Below are 18324 nucleotides of genomic sequence, written 5' to 3' on the forward strand. Positions count from 1 at the left end.
AGGAGTGCATGGCTCAGGCTACATCCACACGACAACGGCAACGAGATGTTCTTAAAAAAATATCGCGTCCACATGGGCAACGGATCAGTAAAATATCAGGTACATATGGCAACGCTTGCTGAAAACGATGCAATACACATGCCACACCTCTAGGTGCGCTGTAAGACGGTCCCATCGGAGACACCAGGACAATAGAAGAAGTAAGGACGCATGCGCATAAACTATTATGCGCAAGACTTCATATTAGCCACAAAGTCAGGAAAATCTGTTGGTAAAGTTGCGTTATAATGACCAAATACAATGAAAAGTATTTTTCCAGTCTCACCTGTGAAAGGTAATCCCATGTGATCTCATTTGGATGGTAAACCTGTTGGTACAGTTAAATGCAGCACATGAATGAGGCATCTTTATTCTCCGCTTTGCCCCATCCAATATGGCGGCGAGGATGACTTATGATTCTACGCGGAAGGCAGCGTCTTTAATGGTCCGGAATAAATTGAATGCTACACATTGATGGATTAATTTGTTCTTCTACACCCTTTTTGAGGAATGTATTGTAGGACTTAAACCAACATCTGAAGAGGTGAGATCGCTCCTTTTTTTCCCTATTTTTGCTGGCGGGATTGACTCTGCCCTAAGGGCAGAGTCTCTCTCTCTCTCTCTCTCTCTCTCTCTCTCTCTCTCTCACTTTGCACCATTACACAATAAATATTCACAGTGAAAATATTTTGTAAGTGCGTTTCATGAACCAAGTTATAGGATTTGTTGACAACTCGCATCGAGTTCGTTACACTTCTACCCGGCGTGAAGCACATGTGGTTGTGACGTCATCATAAACAAATCCGTTCTACTCATCCAGACGACTTCGCAACGGCGCCGTTGCCAGATCTTTCCACTCTGGAACCCGTTCTCAAAAGATTTCGTTTTGGGGCACCCAAAACGCTGGTGCCGTGTGGACGCCAGGCCGAAACGATAAACAATTTTATCAGATTCACCTGAATCCGTTGCCGTGTGGACAGGGCCTCAGTGTGTCATGTAAGCAGGTGAATGACAGATGTAATTGCAGGAAGAGTGTTTGCAAACGGGCAGGCAAACAGTTCAAAAATGTAAGACAAAGGCAGGGTCATAAACGGGCAATGGTCACACGAGGCACAAACAGAATGGCGGAGGCAAAGATGAAAGGCAGAGCCCTCATACACAAACCAAAGTCAAAACCAGAAAAGCAATACACAGATATAAGGCTTGGTAATGTGAGACACGTGAGGTACAGCACATATACCTCACCAAGTCTGTGTGTGTGTAGAGAGTCTTTATAAGCGTGCGCTGTGATTGCAGTCTAATCCAGAACAAGTGCAGAGTACTGTAATTAGTCCTAATGGTACTGCGCACGCTGGTGTGACAGGTTTTTTATTTATTTATTTATTTATTTATTTATTTAGGACTCCAACTCATTGTCACTAAAGGCAGGGGACATGAACTTGGTGCATTATCTGTTAAAGTTCATAGTAAAGGAGTTCATTATAGAGGGGTTGCAGTGCAATCATTTAGGGGGTGAATACTTTCTGGAGTCCTATGGCTCCTGGTTGTTTGGAATGAAATCCTGCACCCACCCCGAACCTTTGCGGACAAGATTGGACACCCCGGTATAACTAATTCCCAGGATACCAAATTTTAACGAGTTACACTCACAGCTTACTGACTACTAACGATGCTGCATGGTTAATTTTCTAGTAATGATTCACAGAAGCAGTTCTTTTTGCCATGACCTTTAAATGTCATGGAGCCCTCATCCTTAGAGAACAGTCCTGAAAGACTAAGCTGTGCCATTGTTGCATGTTTCTGCCCTCAGTATTGGCCTTTAGTATAAATATGCAGGTGATTTTATAGGAGATCGCACACTTGACTGATTGGTCAAGAAATTCAGACTACAACCCCGATTCCAAAAAAGTTGGGACAAAGTACAAATTGTAAATAAAAACGGAATGCAATGATGTGGAAGTTTGAAAATTCCATATTTTATTCAGAATAGAACATAGATGACGTATCAAATGTTTAAACTGAGAAAATGCATCATTTAAAGAGAAAAATTAGGTGATTTTAAATTTCATGACAACACATCTCAAAAAAGTTGGGACAAGGCCATGTTTACCACTGTGAGACATCTTTTCTCTTTACAACAGTCTGTAAACGTCTGGGGACTGAGGAGACAAGTTGATCAAGTTCAGGGATAGGAATGTTAACCCATTCTTGTCTAATGTAGGATTCTAGTTGCTCAACTGTCTTAGGTCTTTTTTGTCGTATCTTCCGTTTTATGATGCGCCAAATGTTTTCTATGGGTGAAAGATCTGGACTGCAGGCTGGCCAGTTCAGTACCCGGACCCTTCTTCTACACAGCCATGATGCTGTAATTGATGCAGCATGTGGTTTGGCATTGTCATGTTGGAAAATGCAAGGTCTTCCCTGAAAGAGACGTCGTCTGGATGGGAGCATATGCTGCTCTAGAACCTGGATATACCTTTCAGCATTGACAGTGTCTTTCCAGATGTGTAAGCTGCCCATGCCACACGCACTAATGCAACCCCATACCATCAGAGATGCAGGCTTCTGAACTGAGCGCTGATAACAACTTGGGTCGTCCTTCTCCTCTTTAGTCCGAATGACACGGCGTCCCTGATTTCCATAAAGAACTTCAAATTTTGATTCATCTGACCACAGAACAGTTTTCCACTTTGCCACAGTCCATTTTAAATGAGCTTTGGCCCAGAGAAGATGTCTGCGCTTCTGGATCATGTTTAGATACAGCTTCTTCTTTGAACTATAGAGTTTTAGCTGGCAACGGCGGATGGCACGATGAATTGTGTTCACAGATAATGTTCTCTGGAAATATTCCTGAGCCCATTTTGTGATTTCCAATACAGAAGCATGCCTGTATGTGATGCAGTGCCGTCTAAGGGCCCGAAGATCACGGGCACCCAGTATGGTTTTCCGGCCTTGACCCTTATGCACAGAGATTCTTCCAGATTCTCTGAATCTTTTGATGATATTATGCACTGTAGATGATGATCTGTTCAAACTCTTTGCAATTTTACACTGTCGAACTCCTTTCTGATATTGCTCCACTATTTGTCGGCGCAGAATTAGGGGGATTGGTGATCCTCTTCCCATCTTTACTTCTGAGAGCCGCTGCCACTCCAAGATGCTCTTTTTATACCCAGCCATGTTAATGACCTCTTGCCAATTGACCTAATGAGTTGCTATTTGGTCCTCCAACTGTTCTTTTTGTATCTTTAACTTTTCCAGCCTCTTATTGCCCCTGTCCCAACTTTTTTGAGATTTGTTGCTGTCATGAAATTTCAAATGAGCCAATATTTGGCATGAAATTTCAAAATGTCTCACTTTCGACATTTGATATGCTGTCTATGTTCTATTGTGAGTACAATATCAGTTTTTGAGATTTGTAAATTATTGCATTCCGTTTTTATTTACAATTTGTACTTTGTCCCAACTTTTTTGGAATCGGGGTTGTATTTCTTGATGATCACCTCAAGCGACTCGGCAAAATGGCGTCCAAGCGCTTTGTCCCCATCAGTGAGGAGGAATTACAAATTATGAAAGAAAATGCTGTTCCTAAAAACACTAAAGATGCTCCAAAGTTTTGTCTAAAATTATTCAAAGATAAGGGGAAGCCATGGCCTAATGTTTAGAGAAGCAGCTTTGGGACCAAATGGTTGCCGGTTTGATTCCCTGGACCATCAGGAATGGCTGAAGTGCCTTTGAGCAAGGCATCTAACCCCCAAACTGCTCCCCAGGCTGCTCTGGGTATGTTGTACGTCGCTCTGGATAAGAGTGTCTGCTAAATGCCTGTAATGTAATATAATATAATTGTGATTTATCCATTTCAATCCAAAGCATTTTATGTGACTCGGTGTAGATAAGTGACATAAGTCTGTACACACCTTTATTACATTTGCATGCTGCTTTTGAAGTTTGAAATCAATTATTTTTTTTATACAATTTTTATTCCCCGCTGGCCGAAAGGCCCGAAGGGGGATTATGTTGTGGCAAAGTACGTCCATCCAGGGAAGCTTCTGAAATCAACTCCTCTCTCAATTTTTGGAGGAATTTCATGAAACTAGACAAAAGGCATAGTCAGTAGTACGCATATTGTTTTGTTAAATCCGGTCACATTTTACCAAAGTTACAGCCCTTGATTAACAAAATTATACTTTGACAATTTCATGAGTGTGTTTTCCTTCTGAAATCAACTTCTCTCACAATTTTTGGACGAATTTCACCAAACTTGTCAAGAGGCCTTGTTGTATGTCAGTAGTACGCATATTGTTATTTTGTTCAATTCAGTCGCATTTTACCAGAGTTACAGCCCTTGGTTCACAACCTTGGACTTTCACAATTTCATGAAGGTGTACTCGCCTTCTGACATCAACTCCTCTCACAATTTTTGGACGAATTTCTCGAAGCTTGGCAAAAGGCCTCGTTATATGACGATAATGCGCATATCACGATTTAAGTTTGTGAAAATTTGACCAGAGTTTTGACCCTTGATTAAATAACTTGTACTTTTGACAATTTCACGAGGGTGTACGTTCTTCTGAAATCAACTCCTCTCACAATTTGTCGGAATTTCACCAAACTTGGCAAAAGGCTTTGTTATATTACCGTTATACACAGATTGAAATTTCGTTTAATTTGGGCAAATTTTACCAGAGTTATGCCCTTGATTATTAACGAACTTTGGCAATTTCATCAAGGTGTGCCTGCTTTCTGAAATCAACTTCCCTCAATTTTTATCCCCCGCTGGCCGAAAGGTCCGAAAGGGGATTATGTCGTGGCGATGTTCGTGTGTCTGTCCGTCCAGGAAGGATACTCACCTTCTGAAATCAACTCCTCTCACAATTTTTGGAGGAATTTCACCAAACTTGACAGGATTCTTTGTTATGTCGATAATTTGCATATTGCAATTTCGTTCAATTCAGTTGCATTTTACCAGAGTTATGGCCAAGTTGCCAGCGGGGGATATTGTGCTCTCTGAGCACTCTTGTTTTAAATAGTCACCTGTGTATTTATACTAAAACAATTATCCGCCTCGGGTTCAGTGAATATCGGTGAATATTAACCTCGACTTCGTTTTGGTTATTATTGACCGATGTTCACTTTGCCTTTGGCAAATAATTGTTAAATAAGTGCCAGCCATGATGCTGTGGTAGCCTTTATTTCAGAGCATTGAAACGCTGCCTGAAATGCTCTGCCTGTGGACAAATAAAATGGAGTGCTGTAGTAGTGTCTATAACGCATATGATACCAACTTATGCATTTATTGTGGCATTTGAAGATTTTGTGTCTCTGACACTGTACTGTGTGCGCGCGCACCTGCATGTACATGGATTTTGAGTCTCTACTGTTTTTTCTTTTTCAGCCCCAGGAGCCACTCAGTTCCCTGAAATCGATGGCAGAGAGAGCAGCTCAGGGCTCGGGTTTAGAGGGAGAGCTCTCTGCGCTACATCTCACTCGAGGTGAATACGCAATACACCCACATGTACTTATCTTTGTAGGGCCCCTGTGGATTCTGTTTTCCTGAACTGACAGAGAACTTAACAGTATTTGCACGTAGTCATGGAATTTCCACATAAACATGGAACTGCAGTGAAAATTAAGTTTTCAAAGACTTGTTAAAGGTTACACAATTAATGTTTAACTAATAAATGACCATTTTTTTTGATCAAAGCTAAAGGTTAATAAATTAATTTCCAGTAAACAAAGTTGGAGATTGGAATACACGCGTGTGCAATGGTTCAGGTAAGCCAGCGTTTCCATCCAGTCTTCACAACACAGCTCAATGTATGTTAACTGTTGTAGAAATAATTGTTAATGGTTTAATCATCAGAATGATTACCCTTAAAAAATTGCTTTCTATTTCTTTGAACTAATTTAAGTTAAGATTATAACATATCCATGTTTCATATTTATCATGGTGTGTGTGGAGAGGATTGTTGTGTTAACTTGAGTAGCCCATAACATTACTCATGCATGACTACTGTTTGAATATGTCTCCTGTCTAAATCCATTCCACTCTCTCATCTTTTCCACTCCCTTCCTGAAGCAAGGATTTCCTTAACTGTTTACTCTAAAGGTGGCTGTGGATGCTGTTCCTTGGATAGTCTAAAGACTGCACTTGCCAAAAACAGTTATGCTCAGATCCTGATCATTGATACAATTGACAAAATTACAACTCAAATGAAATCAGAAATGACTCGTGCTCGTACCCAAGTTCCTTTCAATGCACGTAGTACTGCTTGACTGGGTCTGTTTAAGCCTAGGTCACAACCGGCCGTACGTGCTCCTACGGCCGGTCTACGTGCAAAAAACGCAAGAAACGCACGGAGGGTGCGCATGTGACGTGCTGATTTTCGAGCCGTAGACTGGCCGCAGACCGGCCACAGAGGTTCTTTGTCATGTCAAACAAACTCTATGGGCGCTTATGTTTTTTTCAGGTTGCAAGACAAACTTACGGCCAACGTGCGTCTTTCTCCACGAACAAAAAAACCGCAGCGATTTGGGAAACGCCAAAAATCGCATGGCCAAAAAATCGTACGTCCGGTTGTGACCTAGGCTTTACTGAGTATGCAGTTACAGAAGAGAGATCATTTATAATCGCACTATCTGGCCAGATCTAGATGAGGTTGGGCTCCCTTTTGAGTCTTCTCGAGGTTTCTTCCTTGTGTGAGTTTTTCCTCACCACTGTCGCTTCTGGCTTGCTCATTTGGGACAGATTTACAATATATATATCCCGATTTCTGTAAAGCTGCTTTGTGACAGTATCCCTTGTCGAAAACACTATCTGTCAACAAATAAAACGTATTTGAATATTTAAAGGTGCTGAGTGCAAAGTTGAATTCTGGGCAAAATGTTGTATGTCTGTTGCTGTTGGAGTTTTGAGATGTTTCGCTGCTGCGCGCGCACACACCGTGTATCCTGTGTGTAAATGTTTTGCCGAGATAAAATGTGTCCCGCGTTTTATGATTCTGGATATTGTTGAAGCAAGTGAGCAGCAATATCACATGACCACCATGGGGCATGTTTGAGCTACTTTTAACCAAAACAAGTCAGCATAGGCAAACATGGCGGACTCAGCTCTCTCACCAGCTAAAAGCCAGCGGGAAAGAAAAGGAAAGCCTGCCTCGTGAGTGCAACTGCAAGATAGAGCACGGTTAGATGACTGGTCATTTTTCTGGACCGATAACTAAATCATTCTAGCTAACACTTAGCTATCTTCGCCTTAGACTGCATGGGCTCGACTCCATGGTAGGGAGTATGGAGTTATACATCTAATGTTTTGATCTTACAGAGAAAGAAACAAGAACACACAAGCAAGAACCGAGAAGAGATATATTTGTCTTTTGTTTCATGGATCAATTTGTGAATGTCGACCACAAATTACATCCCTGCGACCCAAAACTCTCCGAGGTTGATGCAGAGTCACCATCTTGGTGTGACGCAGTTCCATAGTCGTGATAATTAGTTAAAGCTCCTCGCGTTCGGCTGTTTCCGTAGGGCCACACTGTTTTTGCCTCAAGGGAGAGGAAAACAGTCCCAAAACAGAGAAAAGTGACCCTCAGCACATCAAAATGATCACATCTCGTCTGCATGGTATTGCTTTTGCGAGACAGAGGAAAATGCCATGCACAATTAAAAAAATATATATATAAATAAATTTAAAAATTCAGATAACTTTGCAGTCAGCACCTTTAAGTAGTTGCTAAACAGCCTTTAGACTAACCAGTATCCAGGAAGAAGCAGCACCTGGCTTGTTCCTTTCCTGGAACAAGTACACCCAGTTCATACTCGTTTTAATGCAACATGAATGCGACTGTGGACAATACAGTGAGCACAAGTAAGCATGATCAGGTGATTATATAATAATCCTAATGGGCCTTTTGGTGATTCACTGCACGAGTGGAAAACTCTTAACTTTTGAATGAGGCAATTCCAGTAGAATGTTTGACAAATCTTTGAAAATGCCCCTGAAATCAAAATTCAGGGTTCAGTTTTGGACCTTGGTCTTCTTGTCACGGATTAAAAAAAATAACAATAATAAAATACAGAACGTAGTTTTGCAGACATGGATCATCTGTGCGTTTTTGGCTTTGCATCATCCACTTCTCTTCCCTTTTCTAACCATCCCTTGATTTGAGGTGAAAAATGGTGGGAGTTTGTTTTGAAGAGGGTGGACTTTGTACAGGGTCATGGTTATGTGGCAGGCACTTTTCGGAGGTGTTTCATCACCTTGGGGCTCTTCAGTACTGGAATATGTCACTTCTTAAGAATAAGCAAGACCTTGATTTTGTCTTTATACACCACCAGAGCTTCTCCATCAGTACGAGTAAGTAAACAGCACTCGTTAATCTCTTCGCTGTTTTTCATACTCGGATAGCTTGCTAAGCTACTGTCAGGGTTGTTTAAGCGGTCAGTCAAGCACGTCAACATCACTCACTACGTTTACATGCACATCCAAATCAAGCTGCTGTCGGTAATCGAGCTGAAGGTCCCAGCAGGGTGCCAGAGAAATCCAATCCTATATGCACAGTGTTTAAATCGAGCTATTGTTATGAGGTGCATTGTGCACCCGAGCCACAGGTGGCGCTACACGCCCCATCGTGTTGGTACACTTCCGGCTTGTCGTCATGAAGAAGAGCTATTCAAGAGTATAAACAAAGTGACTACAGCCGGAAATTAGCATGCACTGCTATAACCTGGTACAGACATCTGTCCTGACCACAAGGATAATGTTTAATTTGTATACTGTCCCTTTTAAAAATAAAATAAACTCTAAGAAGAGTGTTTGTAGTTTGTATGTACGAACAGAAGTGTTCCTAATAAACTGGGCGGCTAAGGTGAAGTGTCATGCCGACCGAGGCTGTTTTTTTTTTTCGACACAATTCACAGCTATGCAACAGCTGTACAGATGTATTTGGTGATACAGTAAGTGAGCTAAATTTTAACAGTGCAAACAATGCCACAAAAAGAAAAGATTCATGCCGTTGTCATGCCGACCGAGGCTGTTGTGTTTCCCGCTTGTGGTCTCGTCACTCGTCACTTCCGGAAGGGGCAGTGCTGAAGTAAGTAGTTCGAATACGTAGCTCGATAGGGTTTACATGCACTAAGTAGCTCGGCAGAAATCGCATAAACTAGGTCGTGTAGCTCGATTCCAAGAAATCAAGTTCGGTTCAATTTCAGCCGAATTAAGGTGTATACATGGCATTTTGAACTTCGATTTCAGTCGAGCAACGGCAGAAATTCGATTTTCTCTATGTTCATGTAAACGTAGTGACTCTGACTTCCAGTTTCAGTAACAAATCTCGACATCACAGCTAAAAAGCCATTTCATGGGGACTTTAACGAGGCTGGTTGATTTCATTTGAACAGGCAGTGCTAAGATTTGAAAGAAACTGAATCATTTTCCCAATTTCATCCACTCAAGACATCTAGCATGGATATTTCAAAATCCACCGGAACTTTTAATTTAATTTCTTGCACAACTGTCATTTCTTTTTGTTCCTGCAAACAGAAGAACAGTGGGAAATGGCTTAAATCTGGCAGTCTCTTTAAAGTACCTGTATCGGACCATGCTAGCAACATTTTCTTATTTCACGTCCAAGTGGATGAGAGGGTTACTTCAAACTAAGATAAGCAGAGTACCTATGTGGCAGTGGGGGCGTGGTCAAGCGTCGGCCTGTGACCGGAGGACGGAGTCAGGGAAGGTAAGTGGCAGAATCACTGCACCTGAGGTTAATTATTGTGTTTGTGTGTCTTCCCCAGTGACCGCGCCCTATTTAAGGAGAGAGAGCGAGAGCAGAGGGAGCGCTCTCCCCAACCAGACGACTGATGTGTGTGCGTGTGTCTGAGTGTCTCGGAGAGTGGTGTAACGCTGAAAAGTGTACCAATAAAAAGAGTTTTGTGAACTCAGTACTGGCCTGCCGTCCTTCTGTGCTCATTCCCGGGTTTCGGCACCACTGTGACAGTTCGTATGGGTGGGTGGAGCTTAGAAGGACGGCAGGCCAGTACTGAGTTCACAAAACTCTTTTTATTGTTACACTTTTCAGCGTTACACCACTCTCCGAGACACTCAGACACACACGCACACATCAGTCGTCTGGTTGGGGAGAGCGCTCCCTCTGCTCTTGCTCTCTCTCCTTAAATAGGGCGTGGTCACTGGGGAAGACACACAAACACAATAATTAACCTCAGGTGCAGTGATTCTGCCACTTACCTTCCCTGACTCCGCCCTCCGGTCACAGGCCGACGTTTGACCACGCCCCCACTGCCACAACCATCAAGCTGTAAGTTTACTCCCGATTAGAAAGGAAAAGCTAATGTAGTCAAGCTAACAGTTTGTGATATTACGGCTGCCACAGGGTCTTTTCGAAGTTCAGACTCGGAGGAAGGCCACAGTGCTTAGGCTGCTGTTTTGCAGAGTTAATTCTCTTCCCAGAATATTCCTGAGTAACACCCATAACTATAGTGACATCATCAAGAAGTGCTCTGTACGAAGGGATCCACAAAACATACATTGGATCATCAAAAGACATTTGGGTTTGAGATCAAAAGATGAACATGAGAGAATAAATCAGAATTTCAGCTTTCATTTCCTGATCTTTCCGTCTTGATATTTTAAACAACTTGGAACATGGCAGTTTTTGTGGCAGACCACTCAATTTTTAGGTGATCAAAAGTTTTGGATCAGACAGTCTTAAAGTAAATAACACTTATTATTCTGACCCATACAGACCCGTGCGCGCGCTCTTAATAAATCCATCGGGAAAAGTCACGTGACTGGGCAGATATAGATTTTTGAATTCGGTCTGGAAGAAGTCATATGTGGCCCCGGACCTGTTTCCCTCGCTTCCTCTGTTTTCATTTTGCTCTTAGTTGTTACTTTGAAAAATGAGTGACACAACCGTGCACAGTGAAAGTGGAATTTTATTCTTTTTTTATTTTTAACAATTTTTAACTTTATTAAAATTGTTTTCTTCAACAATAGGATCAAATATCTCCACAAGTCAAGGCTTCTGTGGCATTTAGTTTGTTGCCTTTTCCATTTTCTCTGAGGTCTCTGCGCTTGGACTTCAGGACTTTCTTGGACTTTTTAAAGTCTTCATCTTTCAGGATGTTTATCTTACTGTTGTCAACAATTAGTGTTGAATACTTTGCGAAAAGGAAGACAAAGTGTCAGGTTCGTAGTCTAAATCTCATTTTTTTTCTTTGCTTGTATGTCGAGACTACATAGCAAGCTGTCTTAACTCCTTAGAGGGGATGACTGCAAGAAATCTTTTAAAAACGTTCATGTCGTACTTAGTTTTTCTTGTTGTTGTCCTTGTATAAACAAGTGAATTTCTTCACTCGAAAGTACCTTTTTTCCATTTTCTTCGACAATTTCAGCTTGTTCAATTAGGTCCGTGTCTGATAATGAAATTCACTTTCACTGTGCTCAGTTGAGTCATTTTTCGCACACTCACCGTTGTTCATTGTTTTCCGCTGTGTTAGTTTAAAAAGGTCATATGATAAAATGATTTTTGACTGAGTTGCGTCGGGACGTATGGGAAAATATTTGGCTCTTGGTCATTTGTACGGCCCTCAGTGCACTACAATGAGTAAGTACATAATATTTAGTTTGCAATAACTGCATCAAGATATCACCGACCCACTGATATCGCTAAACTGTTGCATTATTCTTTTGTGATGCTTTTCCAGGTTTGTACTGCAGCTTCTTTCAGTTGTTTGTTTTGGGGGTTTCTCCTTTCAGTCTCCTCTTCAGCAGGTGAAATGCTGGTGATTGACCTTGGCCCTGATGAAGTCCTTTGTTGTGTTGACAGTGTGGTTTGGATCATTGTCTTGCTACATGATGAACATCTTGAAGTTGAATTAGATTGGAGGCATTTCTTCTAAATTACATTCCAGGCATTTAGCAGATGCTCTTATCCATAGAGATGTACAACATACCTAGACCAGCCTGGGAAGTTGGGTGCCTTGCTCAAGGGCACTTAAGCCATTCCTGCTAGTCCAGGGAATTGAGCTGACAACCTTTTGGTCCCAAAGCTGCTTCTCTAACCATTAGGCCATGGCTTCCCCTTGGCAGACAGAATGGTTCTGTAGACTTCTGAATTCATTCTGCTGTTGCCATGATGAATTACACTGTCAATACAGAGTAGTGAGCCAGTTCCAGAAGCAGCCATGCAAGCCCAAGCCATGACACTACCTCCACTGTGCTTGACTGATGAGCTCGTATGTCCAGGCTCATGTGCAGATCCTCTCTTTCTGCTTATGCAATGGCTGTGATGGATTTTCCCCTCTTTTCTCAGCTTCAAAATGGCTTGCTTTTCTCCCATAGACAGCTCTCTGGTCTTCATGTTGGTTTATCCTTTTTGATGATGATGATGCCCTTTATTGTCACTAGTCACATATACCAGCGAAATTAGCTGTCAACCTGTCCATACATATACAACATACAATTGACATAGGGTAGACAGGACAGGAAGACAGGGATAAAGATAAAAAGGAAACACAACATGAGGAGAGATAAGGAAAAAAAGAACCCCCCCCCCCCCCCCCCCCCCACTATGCTCCTGTCAGGAGTACAGTGTGGGAACATTTAAAAAACCTTTGCACATAAGCACACAACAACACAAGTACACTTTAAACACGGGACTTGAGGGGGGGAATCGGGGGGGGAGGGGAGGAGGTAATCCAGCGCAAGCAAGCAGCCGTCCGCTCCTGCAGCCATGAAGGCGCTGGTCACGCACCCTCTTGTCACACTGGGGGTAAAAATGGCGACCGCGGAGAGTTAGAGAAGGAATGCGAGAGTGTCTCCCAGCAGTGACCTTCAGGGGGAAATGTTTTCTCAGCAACGGCCTGAACCAAGGCCGGAGCTGTCTCAGGGAGCCGAATGTTGATAAGATATGAATTGTTTGGTCTTTCCAGACGCAGTCTTTGCACGTCCACACCGCTCGTCCATATCTGTCCATTCCGTCCATTCTATTCAAATTGATCTCCGAAAAACGTATTCCTTGCAAAGCTGAAAGCTGCTCTGAGATAACAACCATTTTGTGGTTAAAGTTCTGAATGTCCACAGTCTGAGTGCCAACAGCTTTGCCCACCACTCCAATCATATCGGGCAGCTTTGTGGGGCTTTGAACAGCTGTCACCATTGTCTAATTTCCTCAATATACCAGGGCAATGCCTAATCCAATCAGCAAAAGTCCTGTAATCATGGTTCCGAATAGGTAGATATCTTCAATGTCCTCCACAGAAAGAATCGCCAGGCACACGACCCGCCACCGCTCCCACACATCCATTGTGTAACCAGCCGCAACCGTTCCGGCAGGACAGATGGGTTCCCCCGAACCCAAACTTCTTGTCGAGAAAACTGTGTCAATTTCGTTAGGAGACCAGTTTATCAATTCCATGCTTTTTTTAGTTTAGAAAGTAATGCAGGAAGAGTCTCTTCAAAAAGTACAGCAGACGAGACAAGACACAGAAGCACAAGCAGGGAAAAAAAGGAGGGAGAGGGAGAGCAGAAAATGCGACCGCCTTCCGTGGAAGCACGGAGAGAAAAAAAAAACACGTTTAACAACAAACATAGAATTCACATGTGATACCCAGGGCTCAAACCAAGAGAACATATTCAGTGCTATTAATTGTTTAAAAAAAACAAAACAGCAGACCTGAGCAGCAGTAACGTGCTCCAATATTTTTGAGCACTTTAAAAATGCTAAAAAAATATTGAAATGGGTTCAAATAAAAGGTGCCACATTGTAAGTTGTTTAACACCTCTAGATGTAAACATCAGGAAATGAAAGCTGAAATTCTTAAATATTGTTTCATATTCATCTTTTGATCTCAAACCCAGGTGTCTTCAGTGTAAAGCAAAAACAAAAGAATTTGCCTTGCTGTTTCAATACTTATAGAGGGAACTGTATATTCCTGTAGTTGAGATTAACCTGTGTCTCCTCTCCTAGATATCTTCCCTAGTTCCACAACCCCATCAGGTCCCCCTACAGCCCCCCAGTCTTCTCTTTCAGAGGTGAACATTCCTCCATCTCTGGGCGTCTGTCCTCTGGGTTCTGTCCCCATCTCCAAAGAGCAGCACTACCAGCACGTTATGCAAGAGGCCGCATGGACGCACATGCCCCACCCTTCAGACTCGGAGAGGATCAGGTACACATTCGTTGTGTTCATCTGGCTTTCACAGATACACAAACCAAACTGCTTCAGGCATGTGCCTCCAAAGCTAATGCTGATGGTGAATGTTTGTGGAATGATATTTAAATAATATATGCTGGCTTTGAGTGGTCTATCAGATATATTCCATTCAGCTAGCATGATATTGAACGAGTCGAAGATGAATAGCTGAATGGAATATATCTGATAGACCACAAAAAAATGCCATCCGGTATTATTATTATGCTACATATCAGCATTCTCGAAGGCCAACGCGAGCTTACCTGCGACTCTGAGCTGTTAGTGTGGCAGTCCAGTTACCTTCCAGCCAGTGTAGTGTTAGCACAGGCCAATGCTAGTGCAGTCAAGCTGATTTATTATTATTGTTGTTATTATTGTTATTATTTTCCCTGTGTAATTTACTTAGTTACTTTTAAAATCAACATTGACAACTACACACACCGGAGCGACCCAGCAGCTAAAATTCTCTCAAAATCTTCCGCTTTTAACAAAGCAAACCTCATGCCCATGTTTGTTTACAAACTGTCGGCCACTTGCTAGCATGGAAGTTTTACATCTCCAATGTGTCTTTTTTGCCAGTTTTTCGATGTCCGTTGGTCTGTTTTTCTCTTGTAAATATGCATGAAGAATATATAACGAAGTTTTGGTAGCCTTTCAGGTGTTCAGCGTGTCTTTTAGTTTTGGTTTATTTATTTAGTGCTTAAACCTAGCACTGAATTAACCCCGTCTTCTCTGTCTCCTGGCGGACAAAGAAATGATCGTGCGCATGCACAGCAGAAAAGTTTTGTCACTGAATATTCGCATGAGCTCTGATGTGACGTCGTGTTGTCTTGACAACATGCAATATTATAACAATATTGCACGCTCATTCTCCATTGGGGAGAGTGGTGTAAGACATGGAGGATAAGCGATATGATAATATTGCATGCCATCAATAAACCCACTAGAAGGGAATAGAATACATGTTTTTATTCCATGAAAAAGGTGGCCCGTATGTATAATAATTAACTATATATAGAGTCTTTGCACCATCACGTGACCCCATAGCAGCGGTAACTACAGCGCCATGATAGGGGGCACGCTTGTTGTGCTTCATTCAGACAAGTTAGTTGTTATTGAGCGGTATGGGAAGGTTTTGCTGCGTTTTGGGGTGTGTAAATAGTTTTGAATGAAACAAATACATCAGATTTTTTAATTTACCAAAAGTAATTCATCGGGCGGAAATCTCGAGAGGTTTCTAAATGTGGAAGGGAAAAATGAGGGGGGAAAAAACATTCAGCGGGACTCTGTGTTGAACGGAGCAGTGAAAAACCCGATGGTATGTTCACTTCATTTCCACGAAGGTAAGAATTCCAAAAAATAGCGTCAAAATCCACACTATATGTTTCGTAAAAACATTCAGTTGGTAAACAGGAAGTTGATGTGTGACAGACCTGAAAACGGTATACACGGTATAGAACCCCAAGCTGAAGTTTGGTACCAAGTGGCTATGATTTGTGGTTACTGAGAAAAGGGGCGTTTCAGACGGACGGACAGAGGTAAACCAGTCCACCACCCCCCACCCCCCCAGCAGGGGTATAATAATCATCATAGCTGCAGTGTGGTGCTCATTCTTATCCAGTGAAGTGAACATGAGTGACACAGTGGTTCTGCACCACCTAACCTTCACCGAGACTTAAAACATGCATTCCCAATCGGGGATCCTTTGGCGCACTTGGGACCCAGTCATTATGGGAAACACTTGATACTGATTTGAGCACAATCAGCACGCTGTTTTCACAGAGACTTTGTGAAGTATTCTGTCTGGTATGCGGCGGTAGACGGAGCTAAGCGCAGGAAGAATGTTTATTAGCAGGCGTAATATTTACAAAAAGAAAATACAAATGAAACTCAAAGAGTCATAAACATGGCTAGAAACAAATGTGACAATACTTCACAAAGCCTTTGTGTCCTTATATGCATGTGCTGATTTGGACTCAAATCAGCATTGGGTGTTTCCCATAATGACTGGCTCCCAAGCGCAAGCACCACGTGCTCTGAAGGATACCAGAATGAAAATGCACTTCTTAAGTCTCGGTGAAGGTGAGGTTGTGCCGAACCACTGTTACACTCATGTCCACTTCACTGTATGAGCTCTGTGCTGCAGTTCTGAAATGATTTTTGAATTCTTACCTGAGTGGAAATGAAGTGAGCACACCATCGGGTTTTTCACCTCTCCGTTCGACACCGAGTCCTGCTGAATGTTTTTCCCCTTTTTCTCTTCTACTTTTAGAAATCTCTCTAGTTCCCTCCCCCCAAATGATGAATTACTTTTGGTAAATTAAATCTGGTGTCTTTGTTTCGTTCAAAACTATTTGCACATCCAAAAACGCAGCAAAACCTTCCCATAACGACCAACTCGTCTGAATGAAGCACGACAAGCACGCCCCCTGTCATGGCAGCATAGTTACCGTTGCTATGGGGGTCACATGATAATGCAAAGCCTCTAGTTTGTTAGGTTTTTAATAGTTCTTGGTCATTAACTCCTGTAACCTTTTGATTTTGACGATGATGTGCTGTCTGAACCTGTGTTGTCTTCCCTCTACACACACAGGCAGTACCTGATGAGGAATCCCTGTCCCACATTGCCTTTCCATCACCAGGTGCCACCACCACACTCTGACTGTGTGGAGTTCTACCAGAGGCTGTCCACAGAGACGCTCTTCTTCATTTTCTACTACCTTGAGGTAGGCGTTCATTCTGCTGCTTCTTGTGCAGACACTGCATTTAACTATATGTATATAACTAGTATATATCCATTTTATTGGTAGGGCACAAAAGCTCAGTATTTGGCAGCCAAAGCCTTGAAAAAGCAATCCTGGAGGTTCCACACAAAGTACATGATGTGGTTCCAGAGGCATGAGGAACCTAAGACCATCACTGATGAGTTTGAGCAGGTGAGACCGAGTGGTGAGCTTGTTCATGGAAAATTCCACGGGAGGTTCCTTGTCTGCACATACTGTATAGTGGATATAAAAAGTTGACACACCTCTTTTAAAATGGCTAGTTTTGTGATGCAAAATAAATGAATTCAGGATCGATATTGTCCGCTCTCTTTGCACCTTTAATGTGATTTATAGCAACCAGCAAAATTAAAATGAAAGACAAGTAGAAATGTTTGGGGGGGGGAGGGGCGTATGCGTTTGCTTGTAATTACAACACTCTTTTTGGGTAAGAATCTATCAACTGAGAAATTTTATTCCATTCTCCCTTGCAAAAATTATCTAGTCGTATGAAACTGTCAGGGGATCTCCTGCGCACAGCCCTCTTCAAGTCACACCACAGGTTTTTTTAACAGCATTTAGATCTGGGCTCTGACTGGACCATTCCAAAACGGTGATTTTCTTCTTCTGAAGCCTTTTTTTGTTGAATTGGATTGAGGATTTAGGCCATTATTGTGAAGGAAGATTAAATTTTTCTTCCTCTTCAGCTGTCTAACGGAGGCCTACATGTTTTGTGCAAAAATAGATTGGTATAGACCCCTTGCGCATGATGTCACGCGTCGTGTGGTAATTTCACCTGGGGGTCAGACAGACACCGTCTTTCGTGTAAGCAAGGCTTAATCTGTCTTCAATATGGTTGATTTTTGCACTGTTTTTGGTTGTTCAAATCAAGAAACCGATAAAAGCTATTACCGTCTCCCCACTCATCTCATCTCATTATCTGTAGCCGCTTTATTCTGTTCTACAGGGTCGCAGGCAAGCTGGAGCCTATCCCAGCTGACTACGGGCGAAAGGCGGGGTACACCCTGGACAAGTCGCCAGGTCATCACAGGGCTGACACATAGACACAGACAACCATTCACACTCACATTCACACCTACGGTCAATTTAGAGTCACCAGTTAACCTAACCTGCATGTCTTTGGACTGTGGGGGAAACCGGAGCACCCGGAGGAAACCCACGCGGACACGGGGAGAACATGCAAACTCTGCACAGAAAGGCCCTCGCCGGCCACGGGGCTCGAACCTGGACCTTCTTGCTGTGAGGTGACAGCGCTAACCACTACACCACCGTGCCGCCCCGTCTCCCC

General features: G+C 42.6%; 1 protein-coding gene across 5 annotated transcripts in view; it reads left to right on the plus strand.

The window, feature by feature from the left end:
• cnot3b (CCR4-NOT transcription complex, subunit 3b) overlaps nt 1–18324 on the plus strand; it is a 140430-nt gene that overhangs the window by 106268 nt on the left and 15838 nt on the right. For 3 of the 5 annotated variants that reach the window (XM_060904855.1, XM_060904858.1, XM_060904856.1), the window contains 5 exons: nt 5435–5531; nt 5770–5814; nt 14031–14229; nt 16847–16979; nt 17064–17189. In XM_060904855.1, coding sequence (XP_060760838.1) covers nt 5435–5531; nt 5770–5814; nt 14031–14229; nt 16847–16979; nt 17064–17189 — 600 coding nt within the window. The remainder of the gene's footprint in view (nt 1–5434; nt 5532–5769; nt 5815–14030; nt 14230–16846; nt 16980–17063; nt 17190–18324) is intronic. The other 2 variants (XM_060904857.1, XM_060904859.1) reach the window with 1 other exon arrangement.

The sequence above is a fragment of the Neoarius graeffei genome, chromosome 22 (assembly GCF_027579695.1).
Source record: "Neoarius graeffei isolate fNeoGra1 chromosome 22, fNeoGra1.pri, whole genome shotgun sequence".
NCBI classification, from domain to species: Eukaryota; Metazoa; Chordata; class Actinopteri; order Siluriformes; family Ariidae; genus Neoarius; species Neoarius graeffei.